The sequence below is a fragment of the Embiotoca jacksoni genome, unplaced genomic scaffold, assembly GCF_022577435.1.
Source record: "Embiotoca jacksoni isolate LCO1_2020_lvr unplaced genomic scaffold, fEmbJac1.0.p SCAF_39, whole genome shotgun sequence".
In the NCBI taxonomy this organism is placed as follows: domain Eukaryota; kingdom Metazoa; phylum Chordata; class Actinopteri; family Embiotocidae; genus Embiotoca; species Embiotoca jacksoni.
Genome location: NW_027185391.1, coordinates 81,303 through 107,179, shown reverse-complemented (window position 1 = coordinate 107,179; position 25,877 = coordinate 81,303). Strand labels below are relative to the sequence as shown.

The window sequence follows — 25,877 nt, the reverse complement described above, 5'->3', positions numbered from 1 at the left end:
TAATTTATTAACACACATCAGTTTATTTATTAACACCACAACATCTGTTTATTAATTAACAACATCAGTTTATTAATTAACATCAGTTAATTTATTAATACCACAAGAACAGTTTAATTTTTTTAACATCAGTTTATTTATTAATACCACAATAACAGTTTAATTTTTTAACATCAGTTGAACACTACAACATCCGTTTATTTATTAGCACAAAACATCAGTGACGTTTGGAGCGCATTCCTCTTCATCAGTGTTGTTAATAAATTGCATCAGAAATGTTATGCTCAGTTCATATATTTTCACTTAAAACCTTTAAGAAGTTTGCTCTCAACACTGTTTGATACTGTTGATACTATTTCACTAAAACGGAATCCATGAGCCCTCAACACAAACTAATATCTTCTTAATGGATGGATCAGCTGAAACCTAATGGTCAGCGAAACAGTGTCTGTCTCCCATCACTGCATAAAAGAGAAGATAACGTTTTTTTATTTACTTTATGGAGCTCTTTGAGCCAATAAGCACCGTGTTGACTGTGATTGTATGACTCTGTCCAGAGAGGTAAACCAGGCGTTTCGGGAGGCCATGGCTGTGCTGGAGAATCATCCACGTGTCAGAGGCCTGTCCTTTGCCTCTTTCCTCATCCTTCCTTTCCAGAGGATAACCAGGCTCAAGCTGCTTGTACAGGTGAGTGTACACACAGAGTTCAAAGTAAATGATGTACAGTTAAATTACAAGAGTTGGTGTTAAGTTAAGATATTTTTTTGAACTAGTGACAAAGTTGCAGTGATCAATAACGGTTTGGTGCCACTGCAGAAGCTTTCTTTAATGTTCATATGTTTTCTTTGCAAAGAACATCCTGAAGAAAACTGAAGAAAACTCCGGGATGGAAGCAAATGCTGTGAAAGCACATCAGCAGCTGGAGCAGGTGAGCACCAATCAGGTGTGAGTATGATCTCACCATAATCATAGCAGGCTGTCAGTATGTCAGGGCAGTTATTTAAACACAGAGATAAATCCAACCGGCCTCACATCCACGTGTGAAACGGCTCCGTTGGTCCATCAGACGCAGGCTGTTAGTTTCACTGTCGTGGGCTTGGCCTGCACCCACGTCATGTGACCCACCCTCAATGCTCCTTCCATCCTCCTCCATGCTACACCGTGCTCCTCCGTGCTCCTTCCATCCTTCTCCGTGCTCCTCCATGCTCCTCCATGCTCATCCATGCTCCTCCATCCTCTTCCTTCCCCTCCATTGTCCACCAACCTCCTCCTTCCTCTTACATTTTCCTCCATCATCCTCCAACCTCCTCCTCCTTCCTCCATGTTCCTCCATGTTCCTCCATGTTCCTCCATGCTCCTCCATCATCCTCCAACCTCCTCCATCCTCCATGCTCCTCCATCCTCCTCCTCTATCCTTCTTCCTCCTCCATCCTCCTCCATGCTCCTCCCTCCTCCTCCCTCCCCTTCCATCCCCGACCAACCTCCTCCTTCCTCCTACATCCTCCTCCATCTTCCTCCAACATCCTCCTTCCTCCTCCTCCATGGTCCTCCATGGTCCTCCTTCTGTCTACATCCTCTTCCTTCCTCCTCCATCCTCCTCCTTCCTCCTCCATTGTCCTCCATGGTCCTCCATCCTCCTCAATCCCCCTCCATCCTCCTCCTTCCTCCAACCTCCTCCATGCTCCTCCGACCTCCTCCTCTGACTTCAGAGATAAACGTCGTCATAGCAACACTCTCTTTCTCTACCTGGATATTTCCCGCCTCTGAGAACGAGGTTTGTGGTGCTGCCACGTCACCTCACACTCCTCCACACACATCACAGACAGCAGGTCTGCTGGAAAGAAGTGTCTGTAGTCCATCATGGATGTCGACACTGTCCAGCAGCTCACACATTAATAGAACCATTGTTGCTATGACGATGAAAGGCGGAAGAAGTAGTTCCAATTTAAACTGGTTCTGGTGATATCGTGGTCACTTTCCCTGCTGATGTTAAAATAGACATTTAGCCCACACTACTGGTTCTGTGTTAAATATCTCCAACTGAACTTTACGTTGTGTCACGTGATTTGTGTTGAACAGCAGCAGCCAGCAGGCTGGAGGTGGGTTAGCCCACTGTGGTATGTTAGGAATGTACCGGCGTGAAAGCTAGCTGCACTGTTATTACAATTCAAACTTATGTATTTTTGTTATGTGGTGTGGTGTAACAGGGCCCAAACGCAGGCACACAGACTCAGGTGTACAGTGCATCCGGAAAGTATTCACATTTTTTCTTTTCACAAGTTGTGGAGTAACGTGATGGTATGTGAAGCGTTTCAATCGTAAGTAGAACAATACAGTATATTTCAGCCCTGGATCTGTGCAGAGGGACAGACAATAACCAGACACAGATTTATCCATCCTTAGCTCGTCATTGTTTCTGATGACTCTCTTTCTACATATTTCTCATGTAACTTCTTATATGAGAGGATGATGAATAAAAAGGCCAGTTAGTTTTAATAACATTATTCAACGTCATAGCCACATAATAAATCATGGTACCTTCATTATAAGTAAAAGCCAGTTGATGGTCTATATATATGTAGGTTGATTTGATTTGCAAATCATTGCATTCTGTTTTTATTTACATTTTACACAGTGTCACAACTTTTTTGGAAACGGGATTGTACCCTGCATCCGGAAAGTATTCACAGCGCTTCACTTTTTACACATTTTGTTATGTTACAGCCTTATTCCAAAATGGATTAAATTCATTTTTTTTCCTCAAAATTCTACACGCAATATCCCATAATGACAAAGTGAAAATAGTTTGTTTAAAATTTTTGCAAATCTATTAAAAATAAAGAACGAAAATATAACGCGTACATAAGTATTCACAGCCTTTGCTCAATACTTTGTTGAAGCACCTTTGGCAGAAATTACAACCTCAAGTCTTTTTGAGTATGATGCTACAAGCTTGGCATACCTATTCTTGGGCAGTTTCTCCCATTCTTCTTTGCAGGACCTCTCAAGCTCCATCAGGTTGGATGGGGAGCGTCGGTGCACAGCCATTTTCAGATCTCTCCAGAGATGTTCAATCGGGTTGAAGTCTGGGCTCTGCCTGGGCCTCTCAAAGACATTCACAGAGTTGTCCTGAAGCCATTCCTTTGTTATCTTGGCTGTGTGCTTCGGGTCGTTGTCCTGTTGGAAGATGAACCTTCGCCCCAGTCTGAGGTCCAGAGTGCTCTGGAGAAGGTTTTCATCAGGGATGTCTCTGTACATTGCTGCATTCATCTTTCCCTCCATCCTGACTATTCTCCCAGTTCCTGCCGCTGAAAAACATCCCCACAGCATGATGCTACCACCACCATGCTTCACCGTAGAGATGGTATTGGTCAGGTGATGAGCGGTGCCTGGTTTCCTCCAGACATGACGCTTGGCATTCAGGCCAAAGAGTTCAATCTTTGTTTCATTAGACCAGAGAATCTAGTTTCTCCTGGTCTGACAGTCCTTCAGGTGCCTTTTGGTAAACTCCAGGTGGGCTGTCATGAGCCTTTTACTGAGGAGTATCTTCTGTCTGGCCACTCTATCATACAGGCCTGCTTGGTGGAGTGCTGCAGAGATGGTTGTCCTTCTGGAAGGTTCTCCTCTCTTCACAAAGCAACGTTGGAGCTCTGTCAGAGTGACCATCTGGTTCTTGGTCACCTCCCTGACTAAGGCCCTTCTCCCCTGATCGCTCAGTTTGGCCGGGCGGCCGACTCTAGGAAGAGTCCTGGTGGTTCCAAACTTCTTCCATTTACAGATGATGGAGGCCACTGTGCTCATTGGGACCTTCAATGCTGCAGAAATGTTTCTGTACTCTTCCCCAGATCTGTGCCTCGATACAATCCTGTCTCGGAGGTCTACCGACAATTCTTTGGACTTCATAGCTTGGTTTGTGCTCTGACATGTCAACTGTGGGACCTTATATAGACGGTGTGTCTTTCCAAATCATGTCCAATCAACTGAATTTACCACAGGTGGACTCCAGTCAAGTTGTAGAAACATCTCAAGGATGATCAGTGGAAACAGGATGCACCCGAGCTCAATTTTGAGTGTAATGGCAAAGGCTGTGAATACTTATGTACATGTGATTTTTTTCGTTTTTGATTAATAGATTTGCAAAAATTTCAATTTTTTTTATTTCACATTGTCATTATGGAGTATTGTGTAGAATTTTGAGGGGAAAAAATGAATTTAATCCATTTTGGAATAAGGCTGTAATATAACAAAATGTGGAAAAAGTGAAGCGCTGTGAATACTTTCCGGATGCACTGTAAGCTCAAAACAGTCTTTATTGAACACTAGGGTGGTACCTACAGTCTTAGTCTTCTTATTCCTCCCGAGTCGGGAGGGCAACTCAACCGACTCTCACCAGGGAGGGGAGGGGGCAGGACAGCTGGCAGGACAGCTGGCAGGAGCGTTGTCCGGTAGCACTGGCTGGTAGCGCTGGCTGGTACTGGAGCAGGAACTGGAACAGGACCGGGGACAGAAGGACGAACGGACGGTCAGACTCACTGGCGACAGATGGTGGGAGACTGGCAGTAACATGCAGCATCTGGTTGAAACTGGACAGAATCTGACAGGAACTCTCAGGTACTTGCAGTGACTAGCAGGAACTCACAGTATGGACCGACACCCGATGACTGCAGGGGCAGGACAGATATAATCTGGTGAGGTGATCAGGGAAATGAGCCACCTGCAGGTGGTGATTGGGGAGAGTGGTGGCAGCTGCTGAGACCGGTGAGGGATGTGGCCATGGGAGGTGACAGGAGGCGGGGAGAGGAGGACACAGGACACATGGGGACCCAATAACAAACAGACAGGGGAAAGACAGAAAACATGAGGAGGCGATTGGGGACAAAACAGAGGAGCAAACAGTAGGAGCAGACAGGAATCCTGACAGTACCCCCCCCCTCAAAGGGAGCCTCTCGGCGACCAGACTGGACCGGACGGGAGGAGGGGGACCGGAGGAGGGACGGAAGACCACAACAACAGAAGACACGAGTAGGGAAACCTAGGTGGACGGAGGATGGGCATGGGGCTGGACAGACTGGAGTGACCATTCCGGAGGACGGCCACGGGGCAGGATGGACTCGGGGGGCCTCTCCGGAGGACAACCATGAGGCAGGACGGGCTTGATGGACCTCTCCCTCTGCACAGCCGGAGACCAGCGGCGGTGGCGAAATCCCTCCAGACCCCGAGCTGGAGGCGGGGCGTCGACCCAGCCGGAGGCAGGAGCTGGAGGCGGGGCTTCGACCCAGCCGGAGGCAGGAGCTGGAGGCGGGGCGTCAGTGACCCGTCCAGCGACAGGAAATGGAGGGCCGGCACTACTGCCAATAGGCCTCACTGTAGGATCCAGCGGGCCAACTTCCTGGCCCGAATGGCGTCTGGATCTCTTGCTGGAGCGAGAGAGCCAGTAGTGGCCAGAGAGTCTGTGGTGGCTGCGGGGCTGTAGGCTCGCTCGTGGCAACTGACAGGGGTCAATATTTGGTCGGTCCATTCTGTTATGTGGTGTTGTGTAACAGGACCCGAACGCAGGCACACAGACTCGGGTATAAGTTCAAAACACAGTCTTTATTGAACACTGGGGTGGTACCAACTCAACCGACTCTCACCGGGGTGGGGGGGCAAACCTGGCAGAAACGCTGGACGGACCGCTGGATGGACAGCTGGCAGGACAGCTGGCAGGAGCATTGTCCGGTAGCGCTGGCTGGTAGCGCTGGCTGGTAGCGCTGGCTGGTACTGGAGCAGGAACTGGAACAGGACCGGGGACGGATGGACAGATGGACGGACGGTCAGACTCACTGGCAACAGATGGTGGGAGACCTGCAGCATCTGGTCAAAACTGGACAGAATCTGACAGGAACTCGCAGGAACTGGCAGGAACTCGCAGTCTGGACCGACACCCGATGACTGCAGGGGCAGGGTAGATATAGTCTGGTGAGGTGATCAGTGGAATCAGCCACCTGCAGGTGGTGATTGGGGAGAGTGGTGGCAGCTGCTGAGACCGGTGAGGGGTGTGGCCATAGGAGGTGACAGGAGGCGGGGAGAGGAGGACACAGGACACATGGGAACACAATAACAAACAAACAGGGGAAAGACAGAAAACATGAGGAGAGGTGATTGGGGACAAAATAGAAGAGCAAACAGTAGGAGCAGACAGGAATCCTGACAATTTTAGACATTCTAAAACAATAAGTACTCAATATAAGACGTTTCAGATATTCTGTTTTTGTTTTGCCTTCCTCAGATTGTGAAGGAGTGCAACGAGGGCGTTCGAAAAATGAGTCGCACTGAGGAGCTTATCAGCATTGAGAAAACACTGGAGTTTAAATCCAAGGTACATTTTTATTTACGTTTTCATGCAGCTTTGTTGTGTTTCATTTTCCTCCCTTTTTTGTGTTTTTGACAGCTGTAGGAGCTCCTTGGAATTTTAGTATTAGTATTAGTATTGTTAGAACAAAGTAAACCGGCTTTGTTTGAAATGACCAGAAATTATATGACATGATATTGAAATGATAAAACCTTGTCAGTCACGTGACTGAGACGACTTGCCTTCAAATACGCAGATGTGTCTGTCAGTTAAACATAAAGTCACGTAAAGACCAATTTTATGATTTCAAATAGAGCTGACTTTATAGGTGATCCTAATCTGTGGCCTCTGTTCCTTCCTGCAGTCGGTGCCCATCATCTCTCACTCACGCTGGCTGCTGAAGAAAGGTGAAGTGCAGCTCATGGCCGGACCAAAAAGTACTCGGACGATGCGGAGCCGGAAGCTCTACCAACCCGTCTACCTGTTCCTCTTCAACAATCTGCTGCTGGTCACCAAACGCAGGTTTTAACAAATGTTTACTTTCTTTACACTCAACTACCAGTTTATTAGACACACCAAGTTAAAACTACTATACCACTCCAGCTCTGCAGCAATCTCACCTTTACCTTATTTAAAAGTGAATGAACTTTAATTTTACTCATTTGATTTCACTACTGTGTTGGCCCTATGATAGACTGACGACCTGTCTATAGGCTCCACCCCCCGTGACCCTGCACATAAACGTCACTCCACAGAAGCAATATCTGATTTTAATGTGTTCTTCAGTCTAAAGAACAGCTGCAGTGTCAGAAACTTTAGATCAACCAAAGCCTGCAGCCATTGTGTGATGTGTAGAGAAACAAAAGGATATCAAAGAGTGTCCAGATAAGATATTAACTGAACGGAGAGAAATCTCCACACAAACCTGGAGGAGGAGACATATCTACAGTTTATGCAGAGTTGACATTTTATGAAACATCCATCCATCCATCCATTATCTATACCCGCTTTATCCTGAACAGGGTCACGGGGGGCGGAGCCTATCCCAGCTCACTTTGGGCAAAGGCAGGGTTCACCTGGACAGGTACCCAGTCCATCACAGGACCAACACGTAGAGACAGACGGAAACAAAGACCATTCACGCTCTCATTCACACCTAAGGGACATTTCTAGAACCACCAATTAACCTGAGACACGTCTTTGGATGGTGGGAGGAAGCCGGAGTACCCGGAGAGAACCGAAGCAGGGACAGGGAGAACATGCGAACTCCGCACAGAAAGGCCCGGATTCGAACCCAGAACCTTTTTGCTATGCTAATGCTAAGCACTGCACCACTGTGCCGCTTATTTTATGAAACATTCTGCAGAAACTAAATTTAGATGCAGCTTCTATCGACTGTGCAAAGCCAAGCTTGGAAAGCAGCGTGGGGTGATGAGAGGTAGAGGATGTAAAAGCTCAGGAGAGAAAAAAATAAAGAGCGCTCATGTAATGCAGGAGGTTGTGACATTGATGGTGCCGGTAGAAGAGAGATTTTACCAGAGAAATCACCTTATTGCAGAAAAACTTGTTGACTTTACTGTTCACTAAGTTTATCAAGTAATTTCTTAGTCATAACATCAAGATGGCACCGTGCTAGTGGCAGCCTGTTACAGCAGCTCCCCCCCTCGAGTGTGTTTTAAGTATTTTTCTTTCTTTCTTCTCTCTTCGGAGTTGTTTTTTTCTTTCACGTGTGTTAAGTGACGGTCAGACAATGGACCGTAACTTTTCCACTTTTCTGGTGGATCTTCTACTTTTTTCCCTCTTTGTAACGGAGAGCTACGCACAGTGGACCGGGGCCATTGTTTACTCTCGTGATCAGCTGATCGCGCTGAGTAGACCTCTACTGTTGCTGCCCGGAGCGAGGCCTGAAATCCCGGACGAACTTCGGAGAAGACATCGGGGTTGCAGAGCTGGAGCTAAACTGAAGTTGAAGAGGAGGAAATATAAACCATCGGTACCAGAGATTTTAATGGGGAACGTGAGGTCGTTGGCCAACAAGACGGACAAGCTCGGCGCGCTGGTAAAGACCCAGCGGGAATACCGGGAGTGCAGCATTATGTGCTTCACCGAGACATGGCTGCACTCACATTTCCCGGACCACAGCGCGGCCGTAGAGGCAGCAGTAGACACCATCCACTCCACTGTGTCCAAACTTCAGACTAAGCATCCCGGTGCATTTTTGTTAGTTACTAGAGACTTTAACCAGTCTGGATAAAGTACTGCCAACTTTGCACCAGTATGTTAACTGCCCCACCCGGAACAATAAAACCCTGGACCTACTGTATGCTAATGCCATGGATGCATACAGTGCTACTGCCCAGCGGGAACCTGGAGAGGAACAACCAGGGGGCTCCCTGGAGAGGAACAACCAGGGGGCTCCCTGGAGAGGAACAATCAGATAAACTGTTTCTTCAACAGGTTTAGTTCACCGCCTTCATCTGTCTCCTCCACACCTCACACCTCCCAAACACCTCTGCTGCCTTCCCCCCTCCCCCCTCTATCCATCCTGGTGAGCTGTATGGACACAGAGCCCTCAACTCCAAAGGGCTCTTCCACCATCGACGCCATGACCCCCTCCTCTCTGTGATGACTGGCCAGGTTAGGAGATAGCTGGAGAGACTCCACCAGCACAAGGCTGAAGGACCTGATAGCCCTGGGGTCCTGAAGACCTGTGCTGTCCAGCTGGCTGAGGTCCTACAACACCTCTTCAACCTGAGCCTGAAGCAGGAGGAAGTCCCGGTGCTGTGGAAGACGTCCTGCCTGGTTCCAGTCCCTAAGAAGACGACTCCATCCGGCCTCAACAACTACCGACCAGTTGCCCTCACATCTCATGTGATGAAGGTGCTGGAGAGGCTGGTCTTAGCCCACCTCAGGTCGCTGGTGAAATCTTCTCTGGACCCTCTGCAATTTGCGTACCAGCCTCATGTGGGAGTGGACGATGCCATCATCTACCTGCTGCAACGAGTTCAGTCTCACCTGGATGGAACCGGTGACTCTGTGAGAATCACTTTCTTTGATTTCTCCAGTGCATTTAACACCATCCAACCACTGCTGCTGAGTGAGAAGCTGCGGGTGGTGGGGGTGGACATGTCCACCGTCTCCTGGATCACTGACTACCTGACAGGCAGACCACAGTTTGTCTGTCTGGGCAGTGTGCTGTCTGATACGGTGGTCAGTGGTACTGGAGCTCCACAGGGAACTGTTCTGTCTCCTTCCTGTTCACCTTCTACACCACTGACTTCCAGTACAACTCAGAGTCAAGACATCTGCAGAAGTTCTCTGATGACTCTGCAGTGGACGGTGTATAAGGGATAGACGGGAGGAGGAGTCAGTGGTCGGTGTATAAGGGATGGACGGGAGGAGGAGTCAGTGGACGGTGTATAAGGGATGGACAGGAGGAGGAGTACAGGGCAGTAGTGGAGGACTTTGTGGAGTGGGCTGGGAGAAATCACTTCCTTCTGAATGTGGCCAAGACCAGAGAGATGGTGGTTGACTTCAGGAGGAAGACGACAGCTCCACAACCACTGAGAATTCTGGGAGAGGAGGTGGACATGGTGGAGGAGTACAAGTACCTGGTGTCTCCATGACAACAGACTGAACTGGAAGACCAACATCAACGCTGTCTACAAGGTGATGAATCGACTCTTTTTCTTGAGGAAACTTTGATTCTTCAATGTGTGCAGCAAGATGTTGGAGATATTCTACCATCTGTTGTGGCCAGTGAACTGTACTTTGCTGTGGTCTGCTGGGGGGGAGAGGTGGGAGGGGGGGAGCAGCATTGGAGCCGGTGACACCAACAGACTTAACAAACTGATTAAGAAGGCCGGCTCCATCATTGGCTGCAAACTGGACAGTCTGGAAAAGGTGGTGGAGAGGAGGACACTGAGGAAACTATTATCCATATTGGATAATCCTGACCACCCTCTCCACCTGCTGCAGGGACAGAGGAGGACGTTCTCCAAAAGACTCCTCCAGCTGCAGTCACAAGGACAGGTACAGGAGATCATTCCTGATACAGGAGATCATTCCAGATAGAGGAGATCATCACTGATACAGGAGATCATTCCTGATAAAGGAGATCATTCCTGATACAGGAGATCATTCCTAATAAAGGAGATCATTCCTGATGATACAGGAGATCATTCCTGATAAAGGAGATCATTCCTGATGATACAGGAGATCATTCCTGATACAGGAGATCATTCCTGCCCACTGCAATAAGACTGTACAATAACTCACCTCTGGCAAAATCCATCACACAACAACAACAACAACACCGTTGGTTGTCTGTTTTCTTGTTTGTTTAAATCTGTGCACTATTGTTTAGTTAGTTTTAATTTAATTTAATTATTCTATTTTATTTTATTCTATTTATTGTATATATTGTGCATTTTTATATTTAATATTTTACTGTTGTTTTATTGCTTTCCTGTACCTATAATGCTGCTGTAGCGAAAACATTTCCCCTTGTGGGATTAATAAAGTAATTATCTATCTATCTATCTATCTATCTATCTATCTATCTATCTATCTATCTATCTATCTATCTATCTATCTATCTATCTATCTATCTATCTATAAGTGCTTGATGATGCAGGCAAAACAAAGTTCATTCACTCTCTGAATCTCTGATTCAGCTAATTCTTGAAAAAACCTTCAGGATCTGAAACCGTGTCATTGATAAAAATCCAAATTACGATACCAATGACCACTGCTGAGTCAGAGGGAACATTTTTAGCATTGAAAACAAAGGAGACATTTAAATGCAACACCACGGGGCAGCAGATGGGAAATGAACACTCAAAATGAATTCAGTGACGGATTTGTTCAACTTCAAAAGAAAAGTTATCAACAAGTTCTGCCAGATGAAAGATCGCCATGTGTCATCATGTGACGTCATGTGTCGTCATGTATCGTGATGTGTCGTCATGTGTCATCATGTATCATCATGTATTGCCATGTGTTGTCATGTGTTGTCGTGTCAGCGTCGAGCGACTGCTGTAGAGGGCTTGCAGTAGTGGGACTGCTGTAGAAGGAATGCTGTAGTGACACTGCTGTAGTAGGACTGCTTTCGTGGGATTGCTCTGGTGTGACTGTTTTAGTGAGACTGCTGTTGTTGGAGTTTTGTACAGGGACTGCTGTAGAGGGAATGCTGTTGAGGGAATGCTGGAGTGGGACAGTTGTAGTGGGGCTGCTGTCGAGGGACTGCTGCAGTGGAACTGCTGTAGTAGGACTACTGAAGAGTGACTGCTGTAGTAGGGCTGCTGTAGTACAACTGGTCTCGAAGGACTGCTGCAGTAGGGCTGCTGTAGAGTGACTGCTGTAGAAGGAATGCTGTAGTGGGACTGCTGTAGACGTAATGTTGTAGAGGGGCTGATGTATTGGAGCTGCTGTCGTAAGACTCGTGTAGAAGGACTATTGTAGTAGGACTGCTGTAGTGGGACTGCTGTAGTAGTACTGCTGTAATAGGACTGCTTCAGTGGGACTGCTCTAGTAGTACTGCTGTAGTAGGACTGCTACAGAGGCACTGCAGTATTAGGATTCTTGTAGCAGGACTGCTGTAGTAGGACTGCTGTAGTGGGACTGCTCTAGTAGTACTGCTGTTGTAGGACTCCTGTAGAGAGACTTCTGCAGTAGGACTGCTGTAGTAAGACCCCTGTAGCATGACTGCTGTTGTAATACTGCTGTAAAGGAACTGCTGTAGTAGGACTTCTTTAGTGGGACTGCTGTGGTCTGACTGGTTTAGTGGGACTGCTGTAGTGGGACAGCTGTAGAGGGACGGCTTTAAGAGGACTACTGTAGAGTGACTGCTCTAGAAGGATTGCTGTAGAGGGATTGCTGTCGTGGGACTGTTGTAGAGGGACATCTGTAGTGGGACTGCTGTCAAAGGTATGTTGTAGTATGATTGCTTTAGTAGAGTGACTATTGTAGAATGAATGTTTTAAACAGACTGCTGAAGGAGGACTGCTGTAGCATGACTGCTGTAGAGGGACTCCTGTAGAGGGACTGCTGTAGTAGGACTCCTGTAGAGGGACGACTGTAGTAGGACTGCTGTAGTAGGACTCCTGTAGTAAGACTGCTCTCGAAAGGCTGCTTTAGTTGGGCTGCTGTAGAGGGACTATTGTAGAAGGAATGCTGTAGAGGGACTGCTGTAGAGGGATTGCTCTAGGAGTACTGCTGTAGAAGGACAGCTGTAGAGGGACTGCTGTTTTAGGACTCCTTTAGAGGGACTGCTGTAGTAGGACTGTTTTGGTAGGACTGTGGTAGAATGGCTTCTGTTGTAGGACTGCTCTAGAAGGACTGCTGTAGAGGGAAGGCTGTAAAAAGACTGCGTACTAGGAATGTGGTAGAAGGACTGCTGCGTGGACTAATTTTAAATCTGTGTATTAAATAAACTTGACAGAGTCAATGTACCATTGAATATGACATTTTATTGTTGCACTCAAGCAGATAATATTAACTCAGTGTTATTTTATCAGTGGGGACAAGTTCCAGGTCCTGGACTCATGTACTCGGGCCATGTTGAGGACTGAAGACCTTGAAGACCAGGGTCAGCTGCTGGCCTACGTCTTTAATCTGAAACTGTTGGAGAACCAGGAGGAGCGTCCAGTCAGCTACATGCTTAAGACCTCCAGTATGTGAGTATCTGAAGCTGAGGAGGTTCATGTTTATTTAACATGAGTTCACAGCTATCTTAAGTACTGTTTCATTCTTCTGTTGTTTGTGTGTTGTGTTCAGGAAACAATCTTGATAGGTGACCTGTAGGCTATATATATTTTTATGTAAAACATTTGGTAACTATGGTAACACATATTTATATGACATCAGTTTTCTCTGATCTGAATAGTGATGCCAGTGTGTGTACTGTCAGCCTTTTACAGAGCTACTAACCAACAGCAGGGCAACAATACATAAAATGCACAATACAAAACCAAACTAACGAAACTCTGAGAGCTGAACTGAGCGGATGTTGAAGGGAATCTCTGTCACCTGTTAATAGAGACAGTGGTATTACAAGACGAGACCATTTCACGTTTAAGTTTAGATGTTATTCTAAGATTTAGTCTGCAGACTCATTAAAAGACCAAATTCAACACATTTTTTTCTCTCAATACTTTGTGACTCCCAGACCATCTGTGGCACTCAGCCTCGAACCCACCGGTTCCTACTGAAGACATAAATCTTTAACGTGGGTTTTAAGATATGTAGGTTAATGTGATATTCACATGTCCGGAAGGTTTGGGTGCTGCATTTAGGTACAAACAAAATTCAAGAAGATGGCAAAACAAGAAGGCAAAGCTTTGGTGATATTTAATGAGTTTTTCCAGCAGCAGCAGACTGTATGTGGGATTGAATCTGAATAAAATGAAGGCACAGTAAACCAGTACAATGGTGCACCTCACTGATGGAACAATGATAGAGTACAAAGACAAAAAAATTGTGTTGGTTTTGGTCATTCATGAATGATGAATGTACCACAATAACGAGTATAATTTAACTGGTAACTAATCAATGACATCTTGTGGGCAGGAGTGATAAGCTTCGATGGATGTGTGCACTCACTCCTAACCGGCGCACACGCTTCATGTCCACCAGTGCCCACCAACCAGGTGATACACAGTCTCACACCCACCATCATTTCAGTGTTGAGTGTGTGGAGGTTCCAACTCTCTGTGGTGTTGGTCAGACTCTCCTCAGGTACAGTGTATTCAGTCCTACTCATCTCAGGAGCCAGATGAACTCTCCACTGAGATGGCTGATGTCCTGAACCTCCTGGAGAAAACAGTTGACGGTGTGTACATGCAAAAAAAAAAAAAAAAAATCTACAATTGAAATATTTTGTCTTGTGTACCGTTCCCTCTCCTTCCGTCCTGATGTCTCCTCTGATTGTTCTCTGTATTACAGGCTGGATGATGGGTGAAAGACTCCATGATGGTGAGAGGGGCTGGTTCCCCAGTCGAGTTGTGGAGGAGATCCAGAGTAAGGAGGTCCGAGCTCAGAACCTGAGAGAGGCCATTAAGATCCAACAGGCACACGAAGGGGGAGGAAGCTCGCAGACTGGAGGCAGGATGGGTGTAAGGGTGGGAAGACGCACCCAGAAGGTCTCCAGCTTCTCCAACCCTGGGACTGAGCAAAGTGCAGTGAAGCAGTGAAGCAGAAACAGTGATGAATGTCACCATTCACAACTGTGTGCACCAGGAGAAACACAATCAGGATGCATGCCACTTAATTCCCATTCAATGACATCTTACAGCAGTGAGTGGTCAGTTCTAGTCTCAGTGATCAGGGACAGATGGTCACAGCAACACAGCATGTCCCATATCAATATGTGTGACGGTGTTTGTAGGCACACACGTGGTTTGTAATGCATGGAGCTTCATAAACCCCAAAAGTCTCAGCTGTGGGCACAGATTTTAAAACTTGTTGTTATTTTGTTGTAAAATACCTTTCAACACTGAGTTATACACAACACAACACAAAGACGCCCGTATGACAGAAATACTGCACAAAAAGATCAACACACCGCAGCTTTGAAAAACACATGGAAACCATGTAGAGAAATGCTGCGTACTGACAACACAACCAAACACACTAACATGCTGGAGAACCAATACAACAGTGGAGAGAATAAAAAAACTAACATATGCAGACACAGAAGCACACTGCAAAACCAGAAACCCAAATCAAACACAGAAATGAGCTGCAAACAGAGAAAAACAGTGTTCAGCAGAAGGAAACAGGAGGTCCATGTTGATCTGCAGTGAATTTAGATTGTTAAAGCTCCCTGACAGATGGAAGACCTTCATCCCAGGTGGTCTCCAGGTGAGCCTGTTCACCACCTTTTAGTGACCCTGGAAACCTTTTTCTGTGCAGTTCTGAAACTGGTTGTATTTACTCCCTTTGGTGCATTTTGTTAGCTTCATGAAGATGTTTTCTTCTGTTGCAGTGCTTCCAGCTTCCACGGCTACAAAACCAGTGTAATAAAACAAATACATAAGATAGTAAAGTCATGCATGTTTCTAAATATTGAATATTAGTGAATCAGATAAGTGATACTCCACCCAGAATCTATATTTCAGTGTAAAACCTGTCCAGACTTACCTGCTGGCTGTACACTTGTGTTCCATAGAGGAGAACAGGGGCGGCAGGCAGCTCCACTTCACACGACTTAGAACTGCAGCAAGGACCAGTTTTCATAGTGAGGACATCCTCGGACATCTGAGGCCAGCTGGTGATGACGGGACCCAGTCCACCACTGTTCATCTTCAGGTTCTTCCACAACTATTCAAAGACACACAAAACACATGGTTTCTGCTTTGGGTTGATACGTCAAAAAGTATACATATGCTCTAAAGTCACACATCACACATCACTTATTTAATTTAAATAGTTCATAATAAATGTAGTCCTGAGCAGATCTCTTTATAATGTCTTCACACAGACAGAACATCTTCTGTCAGGGTGGAAAAGATTTAGAATTAGTTTCAGCTTTATAAAGCATCACTCTGCTCTTGTGTTCATGAAGGTAATGTCCTGAACATTTTCAGGGTGGATCCGATGTCACTGAATACAGACAAGACTGAACAGCAATCCAACACATCTTTACACATTTAAAGATTCAGTGCCAAAGAGATCTCTGATGGGGATGAACATGTTCCTGCTGATGCAAAAGTCTTCACCGATGGATGTAAAGTCTTCCAGTTTTTATTTATTGGCAATCTCCAGCTCCTGTTTCTGTTTTTGCATCTGAAATCGGTTTATAAAAGACTTTCCCTGCATTCTGCTGTGTGCTGCATTTAATAGTTCTTTACTACGAAACAAAAAATTAAAACAAAAATAAAATGACATACTTTTGTTCAGCAGCTTCAGATAAAGTGCAAACAAAGGAACCATGTTTCACAATGTTTGTCCCTTACTAACAAACACTGTGTGGTCTGCGCGTACACAACACCATAGACAAACGTCATTGAACAAATACACAACATATTTCTAATACAACATAATTCAGAAACAATGCAGCATCTCTTACAAAGACAAAAATGTCATGTGACTTTAGTGACAGTCTTTCTGCCATCACGGCACTGGAGAGTAATTAAATGTCCCGAGTCATTTGTCCTCCAAAGCAGCAGGTGGTGCTGTGTGTTCATTTTAAACGGGCCAGTGTTCTGCCTTCTCTGATTAGGAAAATATTTTAACAGGAAAATCAACTCTGCCAAATAATAAACCAACACTTTTAGGTTTACCTCCTAACTGGAGAAATCATATGCAGTGATGAGTGCCATTTTTGTTTGATGTGAATTTCAAACATCTGAAACCGAGTTCAGACCAAAGATTGATGAACTGAGAGCATTTCAGAGAGCTCCCTTTGAAATGTTCACACAGAGCATATCAACAACTTTGTCCAATAACTTCATACATTGGTAAACTATACACTTATAGAGAGTTGACTTAACCATAAACTGTCCTCATTGATGAATCTGGAAAAAACAATATTGCATCACTTTCAAACTGTATTTTACCTTATACGTCTTTATTATGTATTTTCCACAAAGGGCATTCAGCTGGGTACATTTAAATGGACTCATCAGGACATCTGTAAAAAAAATCTTCAGCACAACAATGGCAGAAAGATTGTGCCAAAAGTCACATGATATTTGTTTTTTGTAAAATGTATTGTTTTGTTGACGTGCTGTATTTGTTTCTAAACGTGATGCATCAGAAATATGAATGTTGTTTTGCTTCAATTGGTATGTTTTTGTTTGTTGGTGCTGTTTTGTGTTTTGTATTTAAAAAACACACTTTCTTTGTTAGTGAACCTACATTTGTAAAACATTGTTTGTTCATTAGGTTTTGGTGGGAAATTGGCTGCACACAGGATCTTCAGGCGTGGGATGTTTTTTTTATACAGTAGCTTGGATATTGATGTATAGTAAGGTCTATTCTGTTCTTGAAGAACTGTGTCACTGTAATCCAAATAATGCTCCTTATTTTGGAATGAACCATCAACACAACTGAAGAAGCTCTTGTCTGACACTGAACACATTTTGTGTGAAATATCAATTTAAACACACACACAAGGGATGAAACTTGCAAGCAATTGAGTGTGAAGTAACTTTAACATGACATAACTGTATAGAATGTAACACTATAAACAACTATAGAGCAGCATGATTGTAAAACCTGTCTTTAAATATTATGTGTGTACATTAATGCACTTGATGTAAGTAGTAATTATCAAATACATGTTAATTATTTTGTAAGCTGTAAATTCTTGTTCATAAAATGGTGTGGTTGATTTGTTAATTTAAATAAGCTGATCTGGTTATTTGTTGTTTTTTGTTTTAATTTCCAATGTGAATGATATGAAAATTATAGAAGAAGAATGAACAAATTTATAACATTTGTGAAAAGAGGAATAAAGTTTCTGGAACAAGTACAAGTACTAACATAAATTTCTCTTGCAATTCTGGTTTATGTAGAGCAGTGGCACTACATGCAAAATGACTGTGACAAATATATTACCCCATAACCCAAAATGTTGGGATGCTATCTAGAATGTAAATACAAGCAGAATATGATGATTTGTAAATCATGTAAACTCATATCTAATTAAAAAATAAAAGACCAAAGACAACATATCAAATGCTGAAACTGAGACATTTTTTTGTTTTATGAAAAACATCTGCTCATTTTGAATCTGATGCAGCAACACGTCTCTATAAAGTTGTTACATGATCATGTTCACCACTGAGCTGCATCACCTCTTCTTTTAACAACACTGTAAACGTTTGGAAACTGAGGTTATCTTATGGCTCATCATCTAACTCCATACTTCTTCTTTGGTTTTACTGACAGACTACCAATGCTAAACCTTCTTTCCACCTCCAATCTGTATCGGAGGGTGTAACATAATTTTTTTTTTTTAAGAGTAATTAAAACTGTTTAATTGTAAGATGTTATTCCCTGGTCTCTAACAGGCAATTTTTCAAAATCCAATGTTAAAGGGTTAATGTGATTTTAGAAAAAAAAAAAAAAACAATAATAATAATTGTTAATCTTTTTATGGGGTGCTGAAATAAAAATTTTATTTCTTCATCCTAAAATCAAAGGATTCTAAAATTGCCAAATACCTTTTTTCAGAAGACAGATTATTGGATGCCATCGCTTCTTTTAGGGTTCTTCGCAGTTTAGTATACAGTACCACTTTTTGAAGGTATTTATTATGTTTCCCCTCTCTTAATCTTCCTTTTATCCCTTTTACTCATAAAACAGCTTAAGTGGTTTTAAGGAGTGACACGGTTAGTGTAGATATTCAGGGGAGTGTGAAGACGGTTGGTATTCAGTCATCTGTGGTCAGCTGATCTGGGTCAAAATGACAACTGCAAGCAGGCAAAAGGACTGATGACTTAAATACATGTGGACCAACAGTAAGGTCCATGACAACCCGATAGATCGCTGACAATAATATACATCCTATTAAAGTTGATCTGCTCACACAAGCCAAAATATTCTTGAAAAAAAAGAACACATTGACATTTAACTTCATATGTATTACATTCAATCAGGTAGTGCCATCACCCTTAACCTCTCTTAATTTCTACAATTACCAATATCCAGCTGATACGAGAAAAGATCTCATAATTATAAGGTAATTCGTAATTGTAAGGTAAGGTCTCCAAAATGTTTTCTTTTTTGTTTGATTGCCTTTGATTTAATCTGAAATGGTGATCAAAGTTTCCATATATTGATACTAAACACCTTCCATTAAAGAAACCTCCAGCATTCAGAGAACCAGCTTGTCCCTCACAGTTTGTGAAACACCTAAGATGTAATGATGATATTGACATCATTAGATCTTAGGTGTTTTTCATTGTCACAATAACTGATGAATATCATTATATTACATAATATCCAGTATACCTGATGGTCAAAAAAAGCATAGAAAGTATTTAAACATGATTTCTCAACTATTATTTACATTAGTACGTTAAGAAAGACAATAAATTGGTAAATAAATTTGCTTGTCAACAACGTCTCTTTCCAGGTCTTTGTTTGTATTTGCCAGATAAGTGAGCAGTTAAAGCCACTCCCCAGATAATGAGCTCCCTGGTGCACAGGTGTACAGTGTACACAGTGATAATGAGTTCCCAGTTCTTGAAGGTGTGAAAAGTTTCTGGTCAGCAGCCCCAACAGACCAGCATGCACATTTTTAATTGGTGTTTATGTTTCACTAATTATTACACCAGAAACAAACAAAATCCTATATTATCATAGAGTTTATATAGGTATATAGGTTATGTTCTGTTGTTGGAAAAGTTTAATTGTCCCATGATGTATTATTGTAAATTGTGTACCGATTTACGTGATGATACATGACGTCACATGACGACACATGACGATACATAACGTCACGTGACGACAGGTGACGATACGTGACGTCACATGATGACACGTGATGACACGTGACGACACATGACATCACGTGACGACAGATGACGATACGTGATGTCACATGACGACACGTGACAACACATGACGTCACGTGACGACACATGGCAATACATGAAGACACATTATGTCACATGGCGATACATGACGACACATTATGTCACATGACGACACATGACGATACATGACGTCACATAACGTCACATGACGACACATGATGATACATGACGACACATGACGTCACATGACGACACATGGCAATACATGACGACACATTATGTCACATGGCGATACATGACGACACATTATGTCACATGACGACACATGACGATACATGACGTCACATAACGTCACATGACGACACATGACGATACATGACGACACATGACGTCACATGACGACACATGGCAATACATGACGACACATTATGTCACATGACGACACATGACGATACATGACGACACATGGCAATACATGACGACACATTATGTCACATGGCGATACATGACGACACATTATGTCACATGACGACACGACGATACATGACGACACATGACGACACATGACGTCACATGACGACACATGGCAATACATGACGACACATTATGTCACATGACGACACGACGATACATGACAACACATGACGTCACATGACGACACATGACGACACATGACGACACATTATGTCACATGGCGATACATGACGACACATTATGTCACATGACGACATGACGACACGACGACACGACGTCACACGACGACACATGACAACACATGACGATACACGATGACACACGACGACACACGACGATACATGACGATACATGACGTCACATGACGACACATGACGATACATGTAAACTTAAGTTAAGACACATAAGTAAACTTAGTGAACAGTAAAGTCAACAAGTTTTTCTGCAATAAGGTGATTTCTCTGGTAAAATCTCTCTTCTACCGGCACCATCAATGTCACAACCTCCTGCATTACATGAGCGCTCTTTATTTTTTTCTCTCCTGAGCTTTTACATCCTCTACCTCTCATCACCCCACGCTGCTTTCCAAGCTTGGCTTTGCACAGTCGATAGAAGCTGCATCTAAATTTAGTTTCTGCAGAATGTTTCATAAAATAAGCGGCACAGTGGTGCAGTGCTTAGCATTAGCACAGCAAAAAGGTTCTGGGTTTGAATCCGGGCCTTTCTGTGCGGAGTTCACATGTTCTCCCTGTCCCTGCTTCGGTTCTCTCCGGGTCCTCCGGCTTCCTCCCACCATCCAAAGACGTGTCTCAGGTTAATTGGTGGTTCTAGAAATGTCCCTTCGGTGTGAATGAGAGTGTGAATGGTCTTTGTTTCCGTCTGTCTCTACGTGTTGGTCCTGTGATGGACTGGGTACCTGTCCAGGTGAACCCTGCCTTTGCCCAAAGTGAGCTGGGATAGGCTCCGCCCCCCGTGACCCTGTTCAGGATAAAGCGGGTATAGATAATGGATGGATGGATAATTTGTTTGTATCATTGATATATCTTCAACTACCACATGACGCATTCTGAAATGATGATGTCCAACTACTGCCAACGTAATTCATGGACCTGGACTGAAAATAAATCCTGATTTTACTCACACATATTCTAGATAGCAAAATTTAGTCTCCTTATTCTTGCCTCATGTTTCAATGTTGAACATTTCTAAGCTCCATAAAATGTTCAAACTACTCCTTTCCTGTCGTTAACACCTGATATGGAGAGAAGTCCATCCTCCTCTCCAACATCTACACCACTAGTCATATGCAGCATACTCTTCGTACACCTAAGGTTTTTATACCCGGAGGTACATTCAATAACTGGACGTGGTGTCTCTCTTCCAGCCTGTTTTCTCATTATCAGTTTCCTATAGCTTTCTTGCCTTCTGACTCCTTTAGGCTCCAGAATTCTGATCTACAGGACCTCTACTGGCCCTCTCGTCTTCTTCACTGTCTCACATCTACCTGGATTTTCATTTCCTCTCATCTTTCTCCTCCCCCTTTCAATGGCCCTTCAGCATCTCCACAGGCCTACATGTCTCTCTCCTCACCTTTACCGACTTCTTCCCTTCTCCTTATCTCTTCTCTGCCCTTCAACAGCCCTCTATCCTCCACCACTGGCTGGCAGTTCTCTCCCTCTGGCCTTACATGGCCCTCTAGCCTTCTCCGAATCTCCCCCTGGCCTTAGACAGTCACCAGTCTTAATCAGAAGCTCACGGTTTTCCAACAGCCTCTTTTCCTTCAACTTAAGTCTATATTCTCTGTGTATCTCTCTGATTTGTGTCACATAAATGTATTAATGTGACTTTCCGCTGTGGCTAGTGGTTTCATGTTGCTCTGTTATTTCATCTCCTCTCAGAGTGTAATCATCCTCGCTATGGTAAAGTAGCTGTTATTTATATTTGGGTGTCTTGTTCAATCTCCTACATCCATGTGTGGCATCGCTCAGTGATGCAGTCTCTCACCGTCTCAGTCTAAATGACAAATATTTCTCACACTGTCATTTCTTCAATGAATTGTTTTTCACTGCTGACAGTCTAAACTAATTAAAATGAAGCTTATGCAAAAGTTTAATATGGAAGATCTGTTCACAATTGATCTGCATTCCTTTGTGGAACATGTGCTTTTCCTGCTTCTCTATTCTCTTCTTTACATCCACTTTCCCATTCTCATAATCACTCTTTCCTAATCTTGTTGTCACAATACTGATCATACCCAATGATCTTTTAGCCTGCGTTTTTGAGCCAATCAGTGTTTGTCCCTGTTTTTTTTTAAATATGATCTGAATTCTGTCATTCTGCCTTTCAGACTGTCTGACATGCAACCTTCCTCTCCTCCTCATCACCAGCTCATCCATCTGGTTTTCCAGGGAGCATCAACTGAAGTTTACATCAGTCATCACTCCCCGAACCAACCGGTCAAGGCAGATGTCGGCTGACTTCGGAAATGTCCTCCTGTTCAAAGAGAGTTTTCCCTTCCCCCTGATCGAGTATCGAGTTATTTCCTTCCTGCTGTCGAAAGTTTTCTTTCTGGTAAAAAGGGTATCTGGTGTCACTCACGGGGAACTGTTTAATTGTTGTGTCCCTGTGGTAAGTGCCCTGAGATGTTTCATCCTCGACTCTAATACCTCCATTGCTGAGGCGCTGGGGGCTCCTGTCCTACCTCAGACATCCATCTTTGGTCTTTAGTGTATGACTTCAAAGTTTCCACTTTAGAAATAGTAAACAGCATTAATAACGCCAGACTTTTTTCTCTTTGTTTTTAAAATTTCAGTTTTAAAACATGGGATGATTCATAGGATGAACTTTTTAAACTCAATTTAAAAATGTCAAATCTGTAAATTTTATAAAATAAGTATTGAAGGAACATTCTCCCCCCACGGTACATCATCCACTGGGACAGACTGTCCAGCCTTCCTCCCTCTGGGTCAATTATTTAACCTAAGAGAGACTAGAGAGACAGAAAGCTCAGAAGTACAGAAGAACAGGTGAAACCTACGGAGTCATAGAGAGAAAAAACTATTTAATCGTGCGCACGAATTACTAAATCAAGGCCACGAGATACTGAGTATTCATGCAACATCTGTAAGGTACGTTTGTGTTTGAATATGCTTTGGTAATCTACGCAATGAGGGTTCACGTAGTTTTTAAATATTGACATCATATGTTTAATTGAGGTAATTGGTGGTTGATGATTAGGCATCACTGGCGTTGGCATAAATACACTTTATTTCTTTAATACTTTCTTTTTTAATGAGTAAATTATACATTTGCAGAAAAACAGGTCCTTGAAATTTTACCTTTTAAATTTTTGGTGTAAGATTTGTAGCCCTGTTCAACATTTTTTATAAAGCCAGGGAAAGAGCCCATTTATAATTATTATAATTTCACCACCAATAAAAACAATGACAGTTGGCTACAAGAGATATTTCAACGAATTCCAGTCAGCATATGAAGTCACGTAGAAGCACACAACAGGACAAAGGTCCTGTTCACCGCTGCCATTAAATCATGTCATGACATGAAATCACAAGTGGACAGCTCAAAGTACAGGTGTCACTGCCCAACATGCAATGACATCTGAGAGGCATGTGGTGCAGGATGTTAAACTAAGGTGTGAACAGGTGTACTTGTGACAGGATTAGTACAACATATGTTGTTAATGACACGGTTAAACAGGGCTAATAGAGCTCTGAGATTTCACCCCTCTGCCTTTGCTTGTCTTCATCTCCTTCCCTTCGCCTCACATTACAATAAACAAACCGTCAGGACGGTCTCAACACGGCCATCACTTTCCCTTTGTGTTGTCGTGTATATTTCACTATGTGGCACACCTTTTTGTTGGATTACAGATAATATCCCACTCTTCATAGTTTCTTCATGACGTTCATTATTAGATTCAGGTTCACCATCATCCGTTTTACTGACTCAAGCCTGAATGAAACGTTTATCTCTTCAGGCAACATTTGGTTGCATCTTCTAACAATTGTAACAAGTTGTTTTTTTAATAGTACAAAATGTATTTCTGCCATTTAAAGGATACTCGTGTTTTGCAACTGGAAATTAGCTTTAGTACTTGTTAATGACCAGAAACCAGAAACATAATCTTGGAAAACTTCTCTCGTCGCACAGAATTTATCTTAAACTCCAAAAACACTCACACATAAGAACCTCTGCATGCAATATTTAGACATTTCATTTGACTGATAAATGCATCATTTTCATGTCTCTCCAACAGATGGATCCAGTTTTGTGCTACGAGTCTAGAAACAATTCCTGTTTGAGGAGCATCTATCCGTTGCCAGTTCGCATCGTCCTCTACATGGTTCTGGGGGTCACAGTCATCCTCACCGTGTGTGGAAACCTGTTGGTCACTGTCTCCGTCGCCTATTTCAAACGACTCCATACTCCAACCAACTACTTGATTGTCTCTCTGGCAGTGTCGGACCTCCTCTTAGGGCTGTTAGTCATGTTTCCCAGTATGATTCAGTGTGTCGAGTCTTGCTGGTATTTTGGAGATTTCTTCTGTAAAGTCTACATGAGCTCCGATGTCACATTGTGTACATCATCCATTTTAAATCTGTCATTCATATCTCTTGACCGACACTATGCTGTTTGTCAGCCTCTACAATACAAAAGAAAGATTACTGTTACTATTGTGTTGCTCATGATTGTGCTCAGCTGGAGTGTTTCTGCTTTCATTGGTTTTGGGATGATTTTTCTGAAGCTGAATATTTGGAGGATTGAAGAGTTCTACTATGACCACGTTGCATGTGAAGGAGGATGCGTTTTGTTTCAGAGTGGGCTGTCCAGTACCGTCTCATCAGTTCTTTCCTTTTTCATTCCAGGAATCATAATGCTGGCTGTTTACCTGAAGATCTTCCTGGTGGCTCAGAAACAGCAGCGCAGCATCCAGAATACAAACTGTGTGAGATCAAACAGCAGTCAGACAAAGGCTACTAAAACGCTGGCTATCATTATGGGAGCATTTATCTCTTTTTGGACTCCATTTTTTGTCTGCAACATCACGGATCCCTTCATCAGTTACTCGGTACCACCAGCATTGTTTGAGACCCTTGTATGGGTGGGCTACTTCAATTCTACCATCAACCCTTTCATATATGCCTTCTTTTACAGCTGGTTCAGAAAGGCATTGCGGTTATTTACCTCACCTAATATCTTTAAATCCGGCCTATCAGAGACAGCGCTTTTCACAAAATAAATTAAAGCAAAGCAGAAGCTTCTGAAAGAGATAAACATACACATCATCACTTCAGAGCAGCAGTTCACAAACCACTGAGTGACTGTTGGGTTGGACAGAAAAAAGCCACCAAGCATGGACCACACAACCTGGATTTATATTCATAACCAAACCGTTACGTGTTGTTGTTTTTTGTTCATGTGCTGTACGTGTTTGTGCTGCATGGTCACGGTGTCCTGAAGTTGTGCTTCAGATGGATTGTTCTTCTACAGACATGTTAAAGCTATACAGAGAAGAACACAGCTGACATCTTTTGATTAATAAAAGTATTAAAGACATCTGATGT

The 25,877-nt window shown here is 43.5% G+C and overlaps 2 protein-coding genes across 2 annotated transcripts in view; both read left to right on the top strand.

Annotated features, from left to right (window-relative positions):
- ngef (neuronal guanine nucleotide exchange factor) overlaps positions 1-17,823 on the top strand; it is a 36,973-nt gene extending 19,150 nt beyond the window's left edge. The window contains exons 8-15 of the mRNA XM_069166478.1: positions 558-687; positions 854-928; positions 6,269-6,358; positions 6,696-6,853; positions 12,850-13,008; positions 13,901-13,980; positions 14,058-14,162; positions 14,276-17,823. Coding sequence (XP_069022579.1) covers positions 558-687; positions 854-928; positions 6,269-6,358; positions 6,696-6,853; positions 12,850-13,008; positions 13,901-13,980; positions 14,058-14,162; positions 14,276-14,523 — 1,045 coding nt within the window. The 3' untranslated portion in view covers positions 14,524-17,823. The remainder of the gene's footprint in view (positions 1-557; positions 688-853; positions 929-6,268; positions 6,359-6,695; positions 6,854-12,849; positions 13,009-13,900; positions 13,981-14,057; positions 14,163-14,275) is intronic.
- Positions 17,824-24,568: 6,745 nt separating this feature from the next.
- On the top strand, positions 24,569-25,552 carry LOC138208544 (trace amine-associated receptor 1-like). Its single transcript, XM_069166503.1, has one exon. The coding sequence runs from the start codon at positions 24,569-24,571 to the stop codon at positions 25,550-25,552; it is 984 nt and encodes a 327-aa protein (XP_069022604.1).
- The last annotated feature ends 325 nt before the right edge of the window (positions 25,553-25,877 follow it).

What these genes read in the sequence shown, in the direction of transcription:
- LOC138208544 (XM_069166503.1), top strand. Translation starts at nt 24,569, where the DNA reads ATGGATCCAGTTTTGTGCTACGAGTCTAGAAACAATTCCTGTTTGAGG.